The 22,504-nt window shown below is 42.3% G+C and overlaps 2 protein-coding genes across 5 annotated transcripts in view; both read right to left on the reverse strand.

The window, feature by feature from the left end:
* LOC310671246 (uncharacterized protein) overlaps positions 1 to 3,582 on the reverse strand; it is an 82,052-nt gene extending 78,470 nt beyond the window's left edge. The window contains exon 1 of the mRNA XM_083426987.1: positions 3,419 to 3,582. The gene's annotated coding sequence lies outside the window, so the exon portion shown is untranslated. The remainder of the gene's footprint in view (positions 1 to 3,418) is intronic.
* Positions 3,583 to 6,003: 2,421 nt separating this feature from the next.
* Positions 6,004 to 22,504, reverse strand: part of TXNRD3 (thioredoxin reductase 3) — a 29,193-nt gene continuing 12,692 nt past the window's right edge. For 2 of the 4 annotated variants that reach the window (XM_083428769.1, XM_083428770.1), the window contains exons 3-16: positions 22,262 to 22,371; positions 21,302 to 21,421; positions 19,142 to 19,214; positions 17,139 to 17,258; positions 16,444 to 16,586; positions 15,511 to 15,626; positions 15,197 to 15,422; positions 14,903 to 14,995; positions 13,823 to 13,899; positions 12,728 to 12,884; positions 11,157 to 11,264; positions 10,560 to 10,655; positions 8,925 to 9,059; positions 6,004 to 8,438 (exon numbers count right to left, since the gene is read on the reverse strand). In XM_083428769.1, the coding sequence (XP_083284895.1) occupies positions 8,376 to 8,438; positions 8,925 to 9,059; positions 10,560 to 10,655; positions 11,157 to 11,264; positions 12,728 to 12,884; positions 13,823 to 13,899; positions 14,903 to 14,995; positions 15,197 to 15,422; positions 15,511 to 15,626; positions 16,444 to 16,586; positions 17,139 to 17,258; positions 19,142 to 19,214; positions 21,302 to 21,421; positions 22,262 to 22,371 (1,637 nt within the window). In that variant the 3' untranslated portion in view covers positions 6,004 to 8,375. Of the gene's footprint in view, positions 8,439 to 8,924; positions 9,060 to 10,559; positions 10,656 to 11,156; positions 12,340 to 12,401; positions 12,885 to 13,822; positions 13,900 to 14,902; positions 14,996 to 15,196; positions 15,423 to 15,510; positions 15,627 to 16,443; positions 16,587 to 17,138; positions 17,259 to 19,141; positions 19,215 to 21,301; positions 21,422 to 22,261; positions 22,372 to 22,504 lie in introns of all 4 variants that reach the window. The other 2 variants (XR_014508419.1, XR_014508420.1) reach the window with 2 other exon arrangements.

Here is a 22,504-nt window from a genome sequence, read left to right on the forward strand (position 1 = left end):
CTGGGGAATATCAGGGTTATCCAGAGTATGTGGGGGGGGGGCTGGCTCTGGAGAACATATGTTCAAGCAGAGAGCACCAGCCCCTGTTACGCCGCCGTTGCAGGGGAGAACAATGACAACCTCTAGGCGTATGGCCAAAGCTTCCCCTCAAAACAACCCATTTAACGGGGAACCCTGGTATCATCGCCGCAAAGAGAAGGGGGGCGTGGGTCACCGCTACACGCCCACCCCCATTTAGGGAAGTAATAATAATAATAATAATAATAATTTATTATTTATACCCCGCCCATCTGGCTGGGTTTCCCCAGCCACTCTGGGCGGCTTCCAAAAGAATATTAAAATACTGTGATACATCAAACATTAAAAGCTTCCCTAAACAGGGCTGCCTTCAGATGTCTTCTAAAAGTCTGGTAGTTGTTGTTCTCTTTGACATCTGGTGGGAGGGCGTTCCACAGGGAGGGCGCCACTACCGAGAAGGCCCTCTGCCTGGTTCCCTGTAACTTTGCTTCTCGCAGTGAGGGAACCGCCAGAAGGCTCTCGGTGCTGGACCTCAGTGTCCGGGTAGAGCGATGGGGGTGGAGACGCTCCTTCAGGTATACTGGACCGAGGCCATTTAGGGAAGATAGACTAAAGGATTCCGCCCAAGGCCTGATACTGCCAAAGTCGTGGAATTTTGCTACGGGAAAGGCAAACCTGCCAATACAGTGAGCTTGACGTAGCAGCGCCCGCATACCTGTGGAGAAAAGGTTGACCTGCAAAAGAAGTCTTAACTGAGGCTGGGTAGGGCAGGAGAAGCTCTGGAGCCAACTGACGATTCCCAGGTAAGATCCTCCCCCTATTGTGTGGGCAGGGTGGTCCCTCCCCCTACCTGGCCTGATCCCCTTGGCAACGCCTCCCCAGGCAGGATTGGGCAACTGGCTGAGGTAGGCAGAGACCTCCAGGAATCCCACCTGGGGAAGGCGAAGCCAAGCCTGTGCTAATGATGCCGCATAGGGTCCCAGGGGCTGCGCGCGACCATGCAAAGGGCACCCCCCCCCCATTTAACGTGGGGAGCGGTCATTACTCTTCCCTTTGTTTCTGATCTCCTGTTCCTGTTCCTTGCTCACCCATGGTCTTATATCAGCTGCCTTCCCCCCACCCCCCACCCCATTGGTATCCCTGCCCTGCCCTTTTATTTTTGCAGTACTACCCAGCCCTCACTCCTTCCAATATGGTAACTGCTAACTGTTAATGTAAAGACTGTTAATGTGGAACACAAGGAATAAAGCAATAAAACATAACAAGAAAATAAACCTTTTTTTGAAGGCAGGTAGTCAATATAAGTAATATTAAAAAACAAACAGCAGGATCTGAAATTATGGCACCTGAAGATGGGGCTTTATTCTCCAAGGACACTTTACCCCCCAGTTTGGCTTGTACTGACTTTCTAAAACCCATATTTATCCTAATATAATAACTGCCTAGTTTCTTTTTGTTGCTGATATCCACTTACCACGGAATCTGCATTTTTCATCAAATGATGGAGATAGAGAAGAGCTGGAATGTACTACGTTAATTGTGTCGAGAAGAAGAAAGCTTCCCCCCCACCCTCTCATTCTAGAACTATGGATCATTTGGTAGAACAGACTGGAGGTACATTCAAGACAAAAAAGAAAGGTAGTCCGTCTTCCCACAGTACAGAGTTAACTAATAGGCTTTGCTGCTACAATATGTGTTGATGGCTACTAGATCTCTGATTATATTTAAAAGGCTTTATGTAGCCAGGTCCTGAAAAGATAGGTGTACCAACTGCTATTAGCTATCACTGCTAAATGGAAACTCCATGTTCAAAGGCAGCCAACTGCTTGGGTAACAATTGCTGGGTCTCAATTGATGAGGGAAGGGTGGATGCCTTCATTCCCTGCATGAAGAATTCCTTAGAAGCACTTGGCTGGCTTTGTTGTGGTCTCAAGATACTGGACTAGAGGAGCCTTTGGTCAGATCCAGAACAGCTCTTCAGAGGAACAAAAGGCAACTTCTTCCAGAAACAGTGGTCATGTATACACTCCTATTTACTCTGCGTTCACTGTGTCCCCACCACTGGTTTGGGAAGCGGTGCACCCACAACAGCGTCAGTCACAGTAATATCTATCCTGCCATTTCTTAGGAAATACTGTGTTCTGATGTGTTCTTCCCCAAACCAGTTCTGATCTGAATTGAGAAATAAATAAACAAACCTGGCTACATTTTAGGCCAGTAGTATGTGTGTGTGTTTATATTTATAGCCAATGCTACCTTTACTGTAACAAATAAATACAAAGTATGTGCAATGGAAATAATCCTCTAGTTAACCGTGCCTGGATTCCCTCCCCCCTTCCTCCACCATTTCCCTACTTCTGCTGCTGTTGCCTTCCTTCTTCTTAGCCCCGTGGGACAGGGAACCTCTCTCACACACCCTTTGCAAAGCACTATGTGCACAGATGACGCTACAGAAAGAACAAGAAGAAGCCTGTCGCCCTTGCTGGACCAAAGGCAGCACAATAAGATATGTTAGGTGATGCCACCGTTCACAGTCCAGCAGTTGTACTGCTACTTACTATTAGTAAATTTGGGGCAGAGGGTGGGTAGGGGCAGTGCCAGGCACCAGGTGCCTCGCTCACCATTCCTCCATCCTGGAATCCAGGGCAGGGCAGGGTTAACCATTAAGCAAATAAGCATGTGCTTAGGGCATCAAAGGAAAGGGGGCACCACAGCAATTTTCCTTTGCTGGATTTTTAACATTAATGGTCACAAATTGCTGAGCATTCATTTTCTCAGTTGAAGTATATTAAAAATCACAACAGAACAACTACACAACAAGGCAGGCTGCATAGGAGCCAACTCCTAGGGTCCAAGGGGTCTTCAGCCCTCCCCCCCCTAAAATATTTGAGGGCACTGGGTCCCACCAAAGCTGATGGGCATTGCCATTTAAATGACATAATGTGCACTGCATTATGTGGTTGATTATGCAGGGAAGGGCTTACTTGCACCTCCATATTTTATTCAAGTTGGCACCCCCAGCAGGCTGGATGCCTTATCTCTACTAAGTATAGAATGGAATGTAACATTAGTTTTGAGGATCTGATCAAGGACATTTTTACAATTAGAAAAGTGGGGAGGATTAATTTTTTTCAAATACAAGTAAAGTGGAAGAACACACAGATAAGCATTATTTTCCATCTTACTGTAGGTTTCACTTCATTTCGTTTCATTTTATGGTTTATATTTTGAACTAGATGCATATATAATATGGGAACATCCAAACCTTCCAAGTATTTGGGTTCTCTCAAGGTCTTAATCCTGCCCTGCTTCGAGGTGGGGAATTGCGAAATGAGAAGGGAGGACTGTGTGGAAGAGAAGAGTCCGAGGATGCTGAGGGAATGGGGCGGGGGGACCTTGCCTTGTCTGCTGCTGGCCGAAAGGCTGCCTCTCTCGCTCCCACTTCAGTGTGACGAGCCCCTAGCCGCCTGGCGCCGCCCTTCCAGAGGGAAGCCCTCTCACACCGCGGCCCTGGGGATGGCAAGGTGGGAATGGCAACCGCCCGCGCGCCCCCTCCACCTCCGGAACCCGCCCGAACCTTCCAGGAGCGTGGGCGGCCAAGGAGCGCGCGCCCACTTCCCCCACCGGCGGCTTTCTTGCTGCGCGCCGCCTAGAAGCAGCCAGGGCCTAAGACGGGGTCCAAGGCAGCCCACGCCGGGATGCTTATGCTCTCCCCTTCCCACCCAAGGCCGAGATGAAGCCGCTGGAAAGGGGGGCGCGGCGGGGCTTCGCTTCCCTGAAAGCTGCCTGGAGGCCGAGGCTCTCCTCAGAGGCGCGCGCGCTTCTTCTGCTGCAGGCACGCGAAGGGGAGGGGGGGCAGGTGCGCCGGTTCCCAGCGGGTAGCGCAACCTGGTCCTCCCGTGAAAGGCCTGTTCATAGGCGAGGAAGAAGCGCGAAACAGAGCAAGGAAATCAATCTCCTCTCCAGGGCAAAGCCTGATCGTCGGGGAGACTCGACCTGAACATGAGACTAGCCTGCTGGATCAGGCCAATGGGCCATGCTGTTTTCCCAGTGGCCATAGTGACCCTGCGGGTCATCTAGTGCAACCCCTGGCCTGCTATTGATACTGTGCTTCCGACTGTATCCCATGTTCCCAGAGGGCAACCTGGTACCCTTCACAGAACTCTAGCCCAATGGTTGCCATCAATTTGATTTGAATTTAATTTTATAATGAAATGATTTTAGAATGTTGTACTATTTATTGTTGTTAGCTGCCCTGAGCCCGGCTTCAGCTGGGGAGGGTGGGATATCAATAAAATTTATTATTACCCTTGGACTACAACTCCCATCAACCCTGTGTGTCAGCTGTGCTGGTCTGGGATGATGGGAGTTATCCCAAATGCCTAGAGGGCATCAGGTTGGCTTCCTCACCTACTCCTCTGGAAGTGGAGCCAACGCAGATGTGGTTTTCTACACCGAACCAGTCTCTCGCCCACATTGCTCAGCTTACCATCTAGTCCAGGCATCCCCAAACTTGGCCTTCCAGCTGTTTTGGGACTACAACTCCCATCATCCCTAGCTAACATGACCAGTGGTCAGGGCTGATGGGAATTGTAGTCCCAAAACAGCTGGAGGGCCAAATTTGGGGGTGCCTGATCGTCCGATGAAGAGTTTTAGGTGACGAGAAAATGTGCACACTATTTTGTCAATTTGGTTGGCTGAAGAAAGCTGTTGTCTTAATACTGACTTCAGAATTTCACATGGGCCAACACAGCTTCATTTACAATGTTATGTTAACATGGCAATAGAATCATATGCTTACCCATACTTGGCCTGTTATGGTAAGGGACATCATTTGCAGAGTTATGGTTATGCAACCAAATCATTGTGCATGCAGGGCAACTTCCAAGAGTCCAATGGAACTTTCCCTTTCTCCCCCACCCTAACACTGCCCCAATTCTGCTCCAGAGTTGGGGGGGGGGACCCAGAACAGATGGGGGGCATATAGGGTAGAAGGGTAAGTTCTTTTGTGGTAGTGAAATGATTTAGTTATTCTGCATGTGCAATGATTAGTTGATACACCAAATTTAGCTGGCATAAAATCATAATTCCTGCATTGCAGGGGGACCAACACCCCTGCAATGCAGGAATCCTTTGCCTAACATGGGGTTCAAACCCACATCCTGAGATTAAGTCTCACGGTCTACCAGCTGAGCTGTCTTGAATTTACATGTTACGAGAAGCTTGAAATACTTTGACAACTACTATTGGTGTGAGTTTATGTATTTAATCTAAAATTTGATCATGCCTTCCCGCAACTGTGTTATCAGGAACAAAATCCTTGGGAGTTTCACAACACTTTCCAAGATAGAACTAATTGCCCAACACCTGTCGACAGAGCTGGTCCAATAAAAATAGACAAGAGCCTTGGCCAAAGATGTGTAATGCTCCACACCTTCAGGAAATCAGCATTTTCCCTGCAGCATTTAAACTACAGCTGAAAATGTAGAGCACTTTTCAGCTAACAAAATTTGGCTAAAACATAAACCAAAATCATGTAAGGTCTCAGCCTTTCTTTTACTGATGTTTTCAGAGATGGAAACTGGAAAAAAACCTAGCTAAATGTAATTATCAACACGGTCCTGTACTCTGCTTCTTGTTATTGATCTGAATTACTGTAGAATACATAAGGGTAAGAGGCAGGCTCTATAAAGGCTTCTTTAGTGTTTTGAAGTAGCTGTGACTTTTCTCCCCCCACCCCCAGTAGTCAATGTGTTTCTTTTTAACCCGTGTGAAGAGAGGATTGTTGCTCAACCAAAGAACTGGCACAAGACATATGAAGGAAATGCACACCCAATGCAATGTTCACCCATCAGGTCACATATTACACAAGTGTTTATATTGATGAACTGAGTATTGTGTTTGGAAAGCAGTGACTGACAGGTTTCCTACAAGTTCATATGTGACTGCTGTCATGTGGAGAGTATGGCTACTGTACCCTTCAGCAACTGCTTCAATTTTCTTTATTTTTTACAATTTGTAATATTATACCTTTCAGGATACAAATCCTTCCAAGGTGGCATACAAATTAACATTACAATTTTATAAACACACACAAAATATGAACATACAAGAAGGTCACAGGGCAGTTGGTACTAGAAAGACTCTGCAGCACGGGACAGTCCAGCTGGCACAGGCTCAGAGTGGGTCTTGGCCTGCATCCCTCTGTTGCAATCCTTCCCACAGGGCAGATTTGTGTGTGTGCGCGCACACGTATGCATAAAGTGTGTGCCATGCTACAAAATTTGCTTTGCCTTAGTGTGCAGTTTTTTCCTTTGTGCGTATATGCTTGTGAAGAAGCCCCAAGGAGAACTAGCCTAATGAATAACATGGAAGGTTATGGAATCAGAAGAGCATATTAGAGTTCAGTCAACTTACAGAAAATGTTTGCCCATGTTTATCCCTGCTTATGACAAAAAAAATAAAGGTTTAAAATCACTCATAAGTAAAAGGGTGATGCATAAGCAGGGGGAAAGGCGGAAATTTAAATTGCATTGATACTTTGATTTTAATTTGGAATTATTCACATGCTGCTAATATTTTCAGTGTAATGACATCATCTTCTTCCTGCTAAATCTGTTTTGAATCACATCTGCTATCTAGCAGTTGCCTCCAGTAAGGCATGTAAAACTTCTGATGTCTGATGTTGCTATTAATATTCCCTTTGTGAGCAACAGACTTTTGTTTTAAAGTATTTTTTACATCTTGGTAAAACAGCTGTAGCTCACTGACTCGGTAGACAGCTCCTCCTCCTTTTACATTAGCAGACAGCTGGAGCATCCTTAAGTTAAGAGGGACAGCAATAGCAAATTTTACACTTAGAATTTCTGTTCATTTGAAAATCTTAGGGCTTCAAGTTTCTGTATTTAAAGTATTTCCAACACCACTATTAAAGCACCCTTTTAAAACATTAGGTTTTGTGCCATTTTCCCCACCCACCATACTCAGTGCCCCAGTAAGAGAAAAGACAATGATTGCCGTTAAGGCTAGACTGCTCATACTGTTGGACGATGCTTTTTTATGATTGGTGGGGCATGGGGAAGTAACATGCCCATCCCATAAACTTTTCTGGGTCTCCAAATGTTGAGTCGTAAGAGATATGTCTTTTTGAAAAGAGGTAAGTTTTCCTCAGGAATGAGACAGTGCACAACACATTACATTGCTCATTTACTGAACTTTAAATTCATGATACACCATAAATAGATAAAAAAAACCTGTTCATATGATAATGAAATAATGCATTTCAGAAGATACTTTTTAATCACAGAATAAACTAAACTCAAGCATACATTCCTCAAAGTAAGTAGGGAATGCCAATGGGGCTTCAGGTTTTCACTGTACTGGAATTTTTATAAAGCACAATAAACCAGTGTTTATTGCTATGACACAGTTCAAGCTAATCGCCTGCATACAAGTAATCTAGACCAAATGCATTCCATTTTATGGCTGAAACAATGCACTTATTGCATAAAAAGGGAACATATTAATATTACCATGAAACAATTTTGACTCTACTTGGAAAAAAAATTTCTGAGTAGTCAAATACAGGGTTAAAATCAGGGGTAAAGTTATTATGGAAAACTAGAGAAACTCCCCCCCCCCCCCAAATAATAATAATTTGTAAGCGATAATTTTGTGACATAGGATGACTGCTTTCTCTGGTGACCAAGTACCTATTGATAAAATAATCAAGTCATCCCATTATGTGTCCTGTGAGCTATGATGCATATGGGGACATAACACATTAACTTTGTAAACTCGCTCTCCAACTTACGACCGTGTAAACGGGGATATTTATAGACATTGCAAACATCTCTCACCATTCAGGTTAACAATTAACAAAATGCACTACTGACCCATCAAGGTCAATAGCTGTTGCTAGCCAATGTTATTAACTATACATTCACTCTGCCTGTTGCATTTGTACAAAAGCCCTGAAATTAATAGAATTAAACTTCACTTGGATGATTCAGAATTTCCTCTGGAAGGAATCTCTACTGACTGGACAAATAGGTTTTCCCAACTTTGCATAGAAGTCATCAGCCATGACTCGCCTCCAGACGGGGTTCAGAGCCAAAGCTTCAAAAATACACAAAAGTGTCATTTCTAAGCAAGTCAGGATTAAGTTTACCCCCTGCTGTTTTGCCATTTCCTGCAGACACCACCACCTGCCATTGAAGTTTTAGAAAATAAATGTCTGGTAGCAAAATACAGCATTCAGATATTCATTTACCTGTGTATATCTGAATGCTTCCTAAAATCTTCAACATAGGTAAGTGGGACCAACAGGAAACAGTTTAAAACAGCAGGGTTTAACCTCAGCAGCCACTCTGAGTGATATCTTGCCCCGAAGCCTTTGTAATATCCATTGTAGTAAACACCTGAAAGAGAGGGGGGGAAATCCACAAATTATTTTTATTAATACTATTCAGAAATCCACATTTCATTCAACACCATTCCTGCTGCAACTGTGTAACTGGACTAAAAGCCCAACACAGAATTCTCTTACTGTGAGCGTCAACCCCCAATGTGTCAGAAAAAAAGGGTAGCAGTGATTCTTTAAGCACAAAAAATTATAAACGTGCTTTCAAATGTTTGTTTTAAAGAGTAATGTCATGCCACCTAGGCAATGTTTATCTCAGGACCCCCAAGAGAGAGAAAAAAGTAAATACTGTAGGTCTCTAGAGAAGAATCACAAGGGAGTGGGGAGAAAAAAGAAAATGTGTTGCAACAAAGAGATGTAACAGGACAAGGAGTGGTTGTTTGTTTAAAGATAGGAGATCCTTAAGAGATAAGTTATTGTAGAGAGGACAATCAGTTCAAAAAGCCACAAACGTATAAGATGAGAGTGGTACTGAAACTCTTACCTCTGCACAAGTTGGATGTATACCAATCGTATCATTAAGTAATTCCTTTGTGAGACCACATTTCATTGCTACTCCAAAGCCTTGTGTAATTTCCCCTGCATTAGGTCCAAGAACATGAAATCCTATCACACGGTTCTTCAATTAAAAGGGAGGAGGGAGAAGAGAGAGGTAAGTTGTCCCAGTTAGTATTTTCCCTTAAATTGTAGGCAGCTGCTTATTTGCTAGTTGTTCTGCCTACTTCTGGTATACCATTTGCAAAAAAACAACCCTGCAATCTGAATATTGAATTAGTTTCCAATATTCCAACATGAATAGAGACGGCAATCAATTTTACCATACCAGACACTACCTTAGTATGTTACACCAATTGAGAACAGGAAAAAATACAAAGTGAGATGCTTAGAACCGCTATTAAAAGTACTTAAACTGAATTATTAGTATCTATTCATTTCTAAGCCACAAGCTCATATACAAATGTATTCACTCACTGTACAAATAAATGAGAATAAAGGTAACCACTGATACATCACATTAATGAGAAGTTGGGCAGAAACCAATGAAAAGGGTTAGTTCTATTGTTCACCATATGAAAGGTATATGGAACAGGTCTAACCCCAACAAGCTGGTTGGAATTATAGGAAGGATGGTTTTCATCCTTCCTATAATTAGTTTGATGACTTAGCTCCACTAATGAAGGTTACGCATGGTAAAAACAGAAGACAAGAATACATTTTCTCACACTACTTTAAGAAAACCATTTCAGAAGAGCAGTAGCAGCTTTCATAAAGCTTTGACCAGATTCCTGCTTCCAGTGAGATACAGTGAGTTTTGAGCTCATGCACGAATGCAGTTTTTCTTTACAGACCCAAACTTAAATACACATAGAACTATGTAAGCTTACCTTTAAAATACACTATGAGTTTATGTTAATTGAAAGGGTGTCACTACACCAGTGACAGCCAGTGGGCTGCCCTCCATATACTCTGGACTACCTGTAAGTCCCATCAACCCCATCCATTCAGGGGTTGAATGTTTAGGGAATGTTGTGGAGTTGTAACCCACAACATCTGGAGAGCACTACATTGGCTACTCTAGTCTAGACAACAGGGTTGTGGTTACAAGCCAGTTAGGGTGAGACAACTTCATTAGCTGTCCCACGTTGTGTACCACTAGAGTATTTTCAGCTGGGCACTTCCAAGAAGCTGAGCTGCTTTGTGGCTTCAATAAGCAGCAGCTAAATAAAGCCAGGGAATTAGAAGCCGCAAGTTGCTTTTAGTACAGTTTTGAATTAGAACAGATAAATTAAGTTACAGTACACTTGGAGGAGGGCTGTAGGTCAGTGTGGTACAGCATTTGCTTACAGCAGGTTCCAAATTCAATTTATTGCATTTTCAGGTACGGCTAGGGCAGTCTCTTGCTTGAAAATCTGGACGGCCACTGCCAGTCAGTGGAGATAATACTGAACTGGATGGATTTATGGTCTGACTCACTATAGGGCAACTCTCTGTTCCCACATTTTAGCACCCTGGGCAGAACAATCCACATAACTTTGAAGTGAATGTCCCCTGGCTTTCTTTATATTTTGGATAATATGAATATGCAAGAAAACAAATGTTTTTAGAGCAGAATACGTACATTGTCAAGCTTATTGCAGATTACTTTTCCATAGCAAGTGTTGTTGTCTCTATTGGGTATTGTCCATTCAAGTGGCCAGAACAGCCCGTGATACACCTGGAAAAGAAAATTAGGCCTTTAAAGTTTGTTTTCCCTTTAATGACTTTGTACTGCACTTTTAATAATATCCCTTGCACTTTTACAGTATCTCTAAAGTGGTGTGTGCAAGCATCTCAGGAACCTACACCCTCGGGATGAAAAAGAAAGGGAAGCTGCTATCCCTATCCTTGCAAAAAGGAAAAGGACAAAAGCATGTGGAAGAATGTCCCCACCCCCACATTTATGCTGTCAAGGAAAATGCCTGTGTGTATGAGTGAACTTCAACAGAGGGCTAGGGACTACCCTTCCACCAGTAAAAACACTGGGCTACGGAAACAGGGCTGTGAAGACACAGTTCCTAAAATTCTGTGGAGATTTCTTCGGGAAGGAGAATATATCAGGTCAGCTACTGTTCCTACAAAAATAAACTAGATTATGAGGCACAGTATGATTGCACATATATTAATACCCCAAAGAGCACCCATATTTAATTGCAAAGTTTTAAGATTTCAGTCTCACATCTAAATTGTCTTGTCCAAGTTGTTCAATGGCTCGTTCTTCCGATAATCCACAACAGCCATATTCCAGAGGTGTAAACACAGTAGTTGGTACGTTGATGTAGTCACACTAAAATTGAAAGCGTACACTATGACTCACACATAAAAGCAATTAGGATGAAAATGCAACAACCATCCTATAAAACTTGCACTGGCCACAGTATAAACAGTAGCTTATACTCTTGCAGCAAAAGCAGCAGCCCAAGCTTAACACTTAAAGCAGGGCAGATACTGGTCTGTACAGTCGTACCTTGGTTTTCGAACAGCTTAGTTCATGAACAACTCGGAACTTGAACGTCACAAACCAGGCAGCAGGTGTTCCAGTTTGCGAACTATGCCTTGGAAGTCGAACATCCAGTGTGGCTTCCACGGCTTCCGATTGGCTGCAGGATGCTCCTGCAGCCAATTGGAAGCCGCGCCTTGGTTTCTGAACATTTCAGAAGTTGAGCAGACTTCTGGAATGCATTCTGTTCAAAAACCAAGGTATGACTGTATATGTTTCCAAGCTCACCCCACCCCATCAACTTTCAGGATGCTTCAATATGATGCAGTCACTAGCCCTGTCCTTTTGATTATTTGCTTTGATTATTTGACTTCTGAGAGCCAGTGTGGTGTAGTGGTTAAGAGCGGTAGTCTGGTAATCTGGGGAACCGGGTTCGCGTCTCCACTCCTCCACATGCGGCTGCTGGGTGACCTTGGGCCAGTCACACTTCTCTGAAGTCTCTCAGCCTCACTCACCTCACAGAGTGTTTGTTGTGGGGGAGGAAGGGAAAGGAGAATGTTAGCCGCTTTGAGACTCCTTAAAGGGAGTGAAAGGCGGGATATCAAATCCAAACTCTTCTTCTTCTTAATACATTTAAAATATCTCTAAGCAGTATACAGAAAACTGAAGCACCAACAGACAACTTAAAACAAAATATTAGAAAAATACAGTGTTACATATACAAATGTTACAGTAATACAAAGTTACCAATATATAAAAATCAGTATCAATTCATTTTCCTTCTGACACACCCTCCATCTCAGTCTCTGGATTCTCACACAGGGTCCAACAAGCTCTCAGCTCACCCACAAAAGTCTCACAATGCGAAGAGATTCTTGGAAATTCTTCCAAAGTTCAATTCATGTAAAAGTCTGTGTAGTATCTTGTTTTTATTATTGCTTGTAAGCCGCTCTGAGCCCGGCCTATTATTATTATTATTAGTACTCCCAAATTTTGTTAGGAGCATAAGATAGTCACCATGCAATCACAACTCAGCTTAGAGACTACTGTAATCAAGTGGCATATAAATAGATACAAAAAATGGCTGTGGCTATACCAGGAGTTGGACAGGGATCAGTGCCTTCCACCGAGATTCATAAGTCCAATGCTATGAGCAACTGATGGTGCATAAACTGGACCAGAAGTTACTTAAAGTGGTGACACTAACATGGATGAGCCAATTCCAGGCGTCTTAACCATATCAGAAGACCATTTCAAAAAAACTATTTGAGCACGCAAGCAGTAATAACCATAAGAAATTGAAGGTTTACCTTTATATTACTCCCTCCAAAAAGTCTGCGAGCTAACAGCTTGCCTGCCTGTATGGCAACTGGTGTAAGTTCTGGCTTTCCTTCCAAAACATCTCCAATAGCATAGACGTAAGGCACACTGGTTTGTTCTTCGTCATTTGCAGGTATTTTCCCATTCCTTGTTACATGGAAGGGGGGGAAGTTAACACTGACATAGTGCTACGATTTGATTACACTTAATAATGAGAGACATCCAACTAAGTCAATCCACTCAGGGCACAACTTCCTCTTCTCTCTCCTGCAGCAATTCCCCCCCCCCCATCTGCTCTAGAGCACTTGGGGACCCTCTGGAGCAGATTTAGGATGACATGGGAAAGAGAGCAAAGGGAAATCTGCTCATGTGGCCTTGGACATTACTATACGTGAAGACAGACATCAGAATACCAGTTGGTCGCACTATATTGAAGAAAATTAACGTCTAATGAGTACAACCCAATTTTTCATACTTGTCAGGCCAGATCAACTTCTACAATGAGCAGATTCCAACAGCCACACTCATTAGGCTATATGAGGTTTCATCCTTGATATAATAATATCAGATGCTTCTCTAAGTGTTAAGCTATAAAACAAATTAAACTAATTTAATGGGAAGTAGACTCTCTTTGCTTGGCTTCATACTAATTTAAAATAAATAAAGCCTGCTGTAGTTAAGTTTCAAAACTGAAAAATTACGCAGGTTTTCATAGAATTGTAGAGTTGGACGGGACCATGAGGATCATATAGTTCAATCCTCTGCAATGCAGGAATCTTTTTGCCCAATGTGGGGCTTGAACCCACGGCCCTGAGATTAAGATTCTCATGCTCTACAGATGGATTTGCAATTTTAACAACTGGTAATAGTGAAATGCAGGAATTTATAGGCATAAAGTTTTAAACTAATTTTGTCAGCATGCTTAAGATAACTAGTTTCACCCTTAAGAGCTCACTGATTCTAGGTGATAATTTAGAACAGACTTCTGAAAGTAGATGTTCTAGAAAGTCTGTTAAAAGACCAAAGCTGATTTCTAAACAAATTTCAGTATGCACCAAGATTAATTAAAGAGTTGGAATACTTACTTTGCATTAACTGCCACACCAATTTTGTCCAAGCCAATATTTCTAGTACAAGCATCACGGCCAACAGCTATCAAAACCTGCACAAAAAGGAATCATGTATTTTGTTTTGGTGGTCCTGTATTGAAAAGCGTCTCATGTAATCCAAGTAGCACTATTTGGTTTAAACCAGGGGTGGAGGGTTGCTGTTTTTCCAGCTCAAGGGTTGCACTGCCTTCTAGGCAATTACAGGTGGCTACATGCCAGTGGAAGGTGGTACCAGAGGCAAAAGTGGACAGAGCAATTGGACAGAGCTACTTTACACACTGACACCCCTCTCCATCCTTCATTGGGGCAAATGAGCTGTTATCAGAGTTCAAGGATATATTCTAACCAGGCATAAACACACACAAGGAGGGGGTGACACAAGGGTGGTGAGGGGTGTGGCATGGAAACAGTACCCAACGGCCACACAGATAAGGCCTTGAGGGCCACATTTGGCTCCTAGCTAGTGTGGTGTAGTGGTTAAGAGCGGTAGTCTCGTAATCTGGGGAACCGGGTTCGCGTCTCCGCTCCTCCACATGCAGCTGCTGTGTGACCTTGGGCTAGTCACACTTCTCTGAAGTCTCTCAGCCCCACTCACCTCACAGAGTGTTTGTTGTGGGGGAGGAAGGGAAAGGAGAATGTTGGCCGCTTTGAGACTCCTTAAAGGGAGTGAAAGGCGGGATATCAAATCCAAACTCTTCTTCTTCTTAATATATTTAAAATATCTTTAAGCATCTTCTTCTTCTTCCTAGGCCCAAGGTTCCCCACATGTGGTTTAAAAAGGAGTTCAAAAACTATTCAGGGTCTAAAAATAGATTCCAACATGCTCATGACAAGCTACCATCTGGCCAACTCTATGACTAGAGAGCAAAAGGGAGTGATCCAGTAATGAACTCTGCTGCAAAAGTGTTAGGGTTAGAGTGCTGCACCAGGCTGTGCAGCAGCAGTTACTGCTAGATTCTGGCCTAAGTCTCAGCACTGCCAAGTTAAGACTAACTAACTTACCAACCTCCCCACAATAATAAATTTAAACAAAAATCACAAGTGCAGAGCACTTACAGTGTTGTATTCTCCTTCAATCATTTGTATTCCTTCAGTGGATTTTGCAATCACTTTCAGTTTTCCCGGCATGCCTTCCTCCAACTTTACAACCTGCATGGAACAGCCATAAACTTAGGAATTTTATCTCAACCCACATAATACTGTTTTATTACAATGTTCACTTTATTAGCCTTTGCAGGCAAAACCCGCCCCCCAACTGTGTTTACACATATGCGATATTGCTCAAAGTTGCACAAAAAGATTTCAAACATCAGCGTTTTCCTATCTGACGTAACCAGGGGAGATACTTGCCTCAACAGGAACAAACTTCTTGATGAATTTTACACCGTGGGTTTCCATATAGGCTCCTGCTCTCTCTGCCATTTCTTGATCAAAGCCACGAAGAAGGATAGAGCGTACCATAACTGTGACATCCAAACCAAGTCCAGCAAGAAATCCGGCACATTCCAAGGCTACGTAAGAAGCTCCCACAACCAAAGTCTTTCCAGGGCAGTAGGGCAGAGAGAAGAGGTCATCGCTGAAAATGAAACAGTATTATCACTGATGTTTAAATACTGAGAAGCCCTTTTAATCTACCAAAAAGCAGTCATTTAATTCAAGCTCACCTTGTAATACAGTACTCTCTGTCTCCTGGGATACCAAGATATCGCGGTCTTTCTCCTGTGGCTATAACATATGTCTGAGCTGTGCAGTAAGTTTCTTGTCCTTTTCTGTTGGTTGCCTAGTCAACGGAAAGAAAGTTTTAGAACTGGTATTCTTTCACACAGCAATGCATTTCCCCCAAGATACTGCCAGCAAATTACTTTACCAAGAATTACTTACAAGGCAGTAAGACACACTGATCTGAATAATCTAACAACCATATTACATCATGCAGATTTTTATGTTGTTTTACTTGTGAATAATTAACAATAATAATTAAAATAATCTTCATGTAGTTACAGTATTGAATTAAATCTGCAATTACAACTTAGTACAAACTGAATTTATTGTTTCTCAACTGCCTCTTTTCACACAGCAAAATACAGTGGCACCTCGGGTTAAGAACTTAATTCGTTCTGGAGGTCTGTTCTTAACCTGAAACTGTTCTTAACCTGAAGCACCACTTTAGCTAATAGGGCCTCCCGCTGCGCCGCCGGAGCACGATTTCTGTTCTCATCCTGAAGCAAAGTTCTTAACCCGAGGTACTATTTCTGGGTTAGCGGAGTCTGTAATCTGAAACGTACGTAACCTGAAGCGTATGTAACCCGAGGTACCACTGTATCTACCCTACTTTAATTAATTCTATATTTAGGGAAAACTTATTCATCCAAGCAACTTCATTTGTGGCTAATCATATATCCATTATGTCAATTGTGTAATACTTTTTCAGGTGTATGATGTTGTACAAGACCATACAGTTGCAACTGAAACAAAATAGGTTAAACAGCATTGCTTTTCCTAATCTATCACTTTAACTTGTTCATACACAGTAATGATTATAGAAGCAAAACTTCTGAATAGCTCAAATGTTAACAATGACAAGGTTCTGCAGGTACCTTAATCTTGTGTGGTCCAACAAATTCTCCATAGGCATTGAGGTATGTCACAGATTTATCACGCAAGGCGACCCGATACCCCCAGTTCAATGATCCTATATAATTTTGAATTGCTTCTACCATGGTCTCCCAGTTGTGCTTAACTAAAAGAAATGTTCATACAAAAATTAATTTATCAGATCCCACCAATGAAACCAATACATGCATGTGCTGCTTAATGAACACAATGCTTTCCCATGAAATCATTAGTTGCACATTTGCATAATGAGTCCACAATTTCCATTATTTCCTATGAGAACACTTCCAATGTGAGATATGCAGGTACTCAGAATGATCTCATAGGTCTCATGTTTCAATATTTGCAGATAAATAACACAGACAGTAGTTGCAATAAAATTTGCCTACATCAACAACGTTTGAAAAAACAGTGACACATGACTCTCTAAGATTCCAAAGACTGATGTATAAAGAAGACAAGCACAAGTTTATGTAGAACAATCACTTGGTGCCATTAAATAGCCTACTGAAGCGTGGGGGGAGAGAGAAAGCAGAATCCCAAATTCCTTACATTCCTTCACTAGCACATGCTAGTAGCCTAGTTAACTTTACACCAGTTTCAGGGCTTTGGTCCCAAAGATAAAAATGCACCAATTGCTCTTTCCTCCCATAAATACATTATTTGCTTTCTTACAAACCTTGCTGATCAAACTCCCAGCCATACTTCCTTGAATCTCGCAGTGCCTGACCCAACAGGGCTGCCTGATGCATCAGCTTCTTAGGAATACAGCCAACATTTACACAAGTGCCGCCAAGTCCTGAAATGCAAAGTGTACATTTAATTAAGAAACTTCTCATTAACAGTACTGTATTAAGTAAGACCTACTATTAGGATGAAGAGAACTGCTGGCGTAACTTAGATACCTTGCATACACGGTCAACAACACAAACTCTTACTGCGTGCTGAGCAACATTTATTATTGATCAAGATTATTCACAGCCAGCTTCCTCTTATCTCCTGCATAGGAGGCCGGCAGCAATGAAAGGGCAATGTTGGTGAGCCCTCTTCCCCAGCCTCACCAAAGTTCCAGCTGCAGTATTAAAGGTGGTTAAGACTTGACAACTGACACAGCTTCACATATTTAGGTTTCCCGCCTTTGCCCTGTTCTATGTATCCTTTTACAGACAGAAGTGAAACAGGAGGCACTTCTGATTATTGAATATTAATTTATTTGATATAAGTAGTTACATTTTAAAGTTATGTTTTATTGTGACTTTCTGTATTGGATCAGATTACTATAAAATGTGAGTTCTTTGTTGTATGTTTTGTTGCTGCAAACTGCCTTGTGTATAGTAACATAGAAAGGCAGTATACAAACTGAAAGTGAAATACAATGAAATATTTTTACTAACAAGCCTCACACTGGCAGAAATGGCTTTACCAAACTAAAAATGACTAAATTTTCCAATTCCATATACAGTATGTGTACATGGTGGGGAGCAACACACGCCTGTGGGAAAGGAAGAAGCTAAGAAATACATATCCATTGATCTTAGATGGTGCAACTCACATAACCATGCAGATTATACATCAGGAAGATTTAAATGTGAATTGAGACCTTACATGCACACTCATCACTAGGGGTCCATAAAATCCAGTGGTTGAATGGCTGTTGAAAGGTTTAATTCTATCCCAATAATATCAGAAACCAAGAGTGTACATTAAGCATATCTCAGATACAATCAACTTTGGCAAGGAATCCTGTCATGCTACCAGGGGATTGCATAAGCCCTCTGAGCTATTTGTAAAGCTGCCAGGAGTGAACTTCCAGGGCTTACAGTAAAGACCACATGCTTCATATAACCTTACAGAATAAGAACTAGTCAAGATTTCGAGAACAAACCTTCAACATCTCTGCTTCTACATGATCAAGGTGTCTCCCCTGCCAGGTAAGTATAGACCAACCATGACTGGAACAGAAATCAGCCCCCCATTCCTTCTCCCCCCTACAGCTGCTCTTGAGGATCGGGGGATCCTTTGGAACAGTGCGGAAGACTGTGGACTGCAGGTAAGGAAAGAGGGATTGGCAAAAGTTGCTTCCCTCCAGCAGCAACCTCCACTGGATTAGAGGCCCTCCCGCTTGCATGTCTGGAACCACCTGACTGACTGGCAATATACTCATGGAGTTCATCATATCCAGTCTCTTAAACACATCATGTCATTAGAATGCACTGAAGGAGAATCAAAGTTGGATAAATGGATTCATAGACATTTTGTTCTATACTACACTATACTACACTGCACTCTGAACATGACTCTGTTAAAGTCATTATTCTGCTGCCGTAACCTAAAACGAGGAAGCCAATGCCACAGTCACAAGATCAGTATGTGCTTATGTAATGGGAACATCATGGCCGTGGTTCCAATTTTGTGCTGCATAGGTTTAAGAGTTCCTTTGATGAGAAATATTCAGGTCCTTCCATACGAACAAAAACATTAGCCAAATAATACTTTTTGTAGGACACAGATCTAAAGAGAGGTTTGCTGAGGATTTGAAGAAAGCCGAAGTTAGAAAGCCATCACATTGACTATATGTTATGCTCAAGAGCACACAGCAAGACACTAATGAATGAACAACCCCCAGCATGCTAGTTGGCTGACTAAGTAGCAACACTGAAATCTGTTCAAATCACTACTTACCCCATGTTGTACCCAGTGGTGTTGGCACAACGTAGTCTAGCACCATGACCTTCTTTCCTAAGGAAGCTGCTTCCTGTAAATAACAAACAAGTGAACATCAGACCTATGCAGATGTAGAAGACTGTCCCTTTTTAGGTGCAGTTTAACAGTTCACATTCGTGAAAGCAGTTATGCCCTAAGGAACAGAAGTTACCATTTGTGATAAGGAAGAGAACAGCCACTGGCTGAAATGCAGTTATTCATGTTTCTTCAACACAGCAATTTAGCACATAATTCACACTAGCATTCTTAGCTATGTCCTTACTTCTCCCACGCATAGACACACCCTACATGAAACATTTCACCTCTCACAGTTGATTTAAATCCTGGTTTGTTCTACCACATTAGGGTTATTTTCTAAGCAGTTTCATTCCTGGGACTCTCACCTATGCCCCCCAGGACTCTCTAGAATGCAAAGATTTCCCATACATTCAAATACTCCCTCCCCCCATGCCCAAACTGAGGATAATACAAAATGTGAATAAGAAGTTGCCACTGGTTAAATATGTACAATAGGTGTGTTGTAGTATCATGATATACAGGAGAAAGAGACTTCTGTCAATTAATATCCTTTTCCTTCTCCAAGAGAAGAAGGGGCGTTAAACTTAAATTTATGGCATGCGTTATGAATGGTTTAATTCTCAAACAAGTTGAGTACTGGACAACCATCAGTGATCCACAAGCACACTAAATATGTATTTTGATTCTTAATTGTATTTTTATTACTTCTTTTATTTCCTATATTATATTTTATTGTTTAACAATTTAAATTCTATGGAATTCAAATTATAATACAATAAATTACAATGTAAGAAATAAAAGCAATAAAAACACAATTAAAACTCGCACAGTATCTTGTGCAGTGCATTATTTATTTTACTTACTTACTTACTTACTTTATTTATTTATTTATTTATTTAATTATCACAATAGCAATATCTCTCCCCATTTATTTATTTATTTATTTATTAAATTATCACAATAGCAATATCTCTCCCCAAGGCAGAAAATCATTAAGTGGTATGCCAAGAGCACCAGCCATTTTCAAGTCATTCACAGGGAGAAATGTTTGGGAACAACTGTTCTCGAACACAACACAAAACCTAGCAATCCATTAGCTCCTCTCTTAATAAGCAGATGACTAGATCTCAAGAGCTATTTCCTAGTAATTAGACTGCAGGGTCTCTCACGTGTAAAGCTAACTTGGATGGCATACTCCAGGGATGTGGATCCTGTGGCCCTCCAGATGCTGTTGCCCTGCCACTTCCATCATCCTTGACCCACTGACTACAACTGGTGGTGGCTGATGAAAGTTGGGATTCTAAGAACATCTGGAAGGTCACAGGTTTTCCATTGCTGTTATATACAAACACCCCCTTTTTCTTGGCTGCTCAGAGATAATGTAATAGTCTTGACAGCACAATCCTATGCATGCTTGCTCAGAAGTAAAGTCCACTTAATTCAATGAAACGTAATCCCAATTTTGTTTTATTTTGAAGAATGCAACTTGAATCTCTCATAGAAACATCATCACCCACACCCACACACCCGGCCAGGCTTCTTTAGCCCTTTTGCTGCAGGGTCAAAAGACCCTGTTCAGGCAAGGGTCTGAATTGCGGTTCCACTCAGATATGGAACGCTGCTGAGGTATTGTGAATGAGATTTTTAAAAATGTAAGGAGTCGGTTGGAAAATATGAAACCACATAAAAGGTAAAGGTACCCCTGCCCGTACGGGCCAGTCTTGACAGACTCTAGGGTTGTGCGCCCAACTCACTCAAAGAGGCCGGGGGCCAGCGCTGTCCGAAGACACTTCCGGGTCACGTGGCCAGCGTGACATCGCTGCTCTGGCGAGCCAGAGCCGCACACGGAAATGCCGTTTACCTTCCCGCTAGTAAGCGGTCCCTATTTATCTACTTGCACCCGGGAGTGCTTTCGAACTGCTAGGTTGGCAGGCGCTGGGACTGAACAGCGGGAGCGCACCCCGCCGCGGGGATTCGAACCGCCGACCTTTCGATCGGCAAGCCCTAGGCACTGAGGCTTTAACCCACAGCGCCACCCGTGTCCCTATGAAACCACATACAATTCACTATATGCTTGGAACCTGTTTGTAGAGTTCATACCTTAGAACATGAAAGCCCACCGGAACCACCACCAATTACAATTAGGTCATAATCGTAGGCTTCCATCTCTTCGCCTTTCCCATCCCCTAAAAGCTTCTGCAATAAGCCACTATGGTAAGCCTGTAAAAAAGGACACAAGACACAGAAATCAGAATACAGAATACTTTGTTAGTATTACAAAGCAAGGTTATATCCAATGCTCTCCTCCTAGAAATGGACAGCTCTTTAATCTAGCAGCAGCAGGAGAAGGCAACTTTCCACAAATCCTACCTTTTCCTGTAGTGCCCTGCACCACCTTCCATTCTGCTCCAGAGGGTTACCTTGCCCTCTGAAGCATAGTTTTGTGACGACACAGGGTGTCTCAGAAGGAAGGGGAACTCTGCCAAAAACACCTCCCTCCCCATTCCATTCATTGAACCCTCCACTAAATTCAAGAGCCTTCTGTGAGTAGTAGAACTGCTGGATACAAACTCACTGAGTACAGATGTTTTAAGATCAGGGTCTGTTTTACTCATTTAAGATGCAGCTGTCCTGATAAGGAAGCCCTTGCACTTGCCTGACCTTTAAGAAAACTTAAAGCTAGTACCACAATCCTATACACTCTTTATTGGGAAAGAAAATAGAAGGCAAAAGTAAACATATATCGTTTCTGGCTGCACATCTAAAAACAACAACAGCAATGAAAGAGCAATACTAGGAAATGTAGATATCAATAATGTAACCTGAAGTCCTCCTGATAAAAAGAACCCATATAAAACAGGGTGGTTGTTTGCTTCTTACTGGTGCATACACTTCCCAAGCCTGATACAAAGGATAGTTGCAACTTTACGAATTCCAAACTTTATGTACTGCATAACAAGATAGCACAAGTGACACTGTTTGGAGACGCTAGCTACAAAAGCATAATCATTATCTCATAACAATTCATTTTCATGCCAAGAGGAGGAAGAGCGAGATTACCTGGAAAGTTTGATCACATCCACCCACATGAGTTCCATTTACAAATACATTAGGAACAGTCCTCTGACCTGTCAATTCTAGCAACACCTCCTGAATGCTGGGCCCCTCATCTAAGAGAGAAGAGGGAGGGTAGAATTAAAACCTACAACTCTGCTAAGATCTATGCATTGCAAGACACTATTCCACCAGCTACAATAAAAGTGGCACTTAAAACAGAAGATAATTTATATAAAGCTGTTACAT

Source organism: Podarcis tiliguerta, assembly GCF_965153285.1.
Source record: "Podarcis tiliguerta genome assembly, chromosome: 2".
Classification (NCBI taxonomy): domain Eukaryota; kingdom Metazoa; phylum Chordata; class Lepidosauria; order Squamata; family Lacertidae; genus Podarcis; species Podarcis tiliguerta.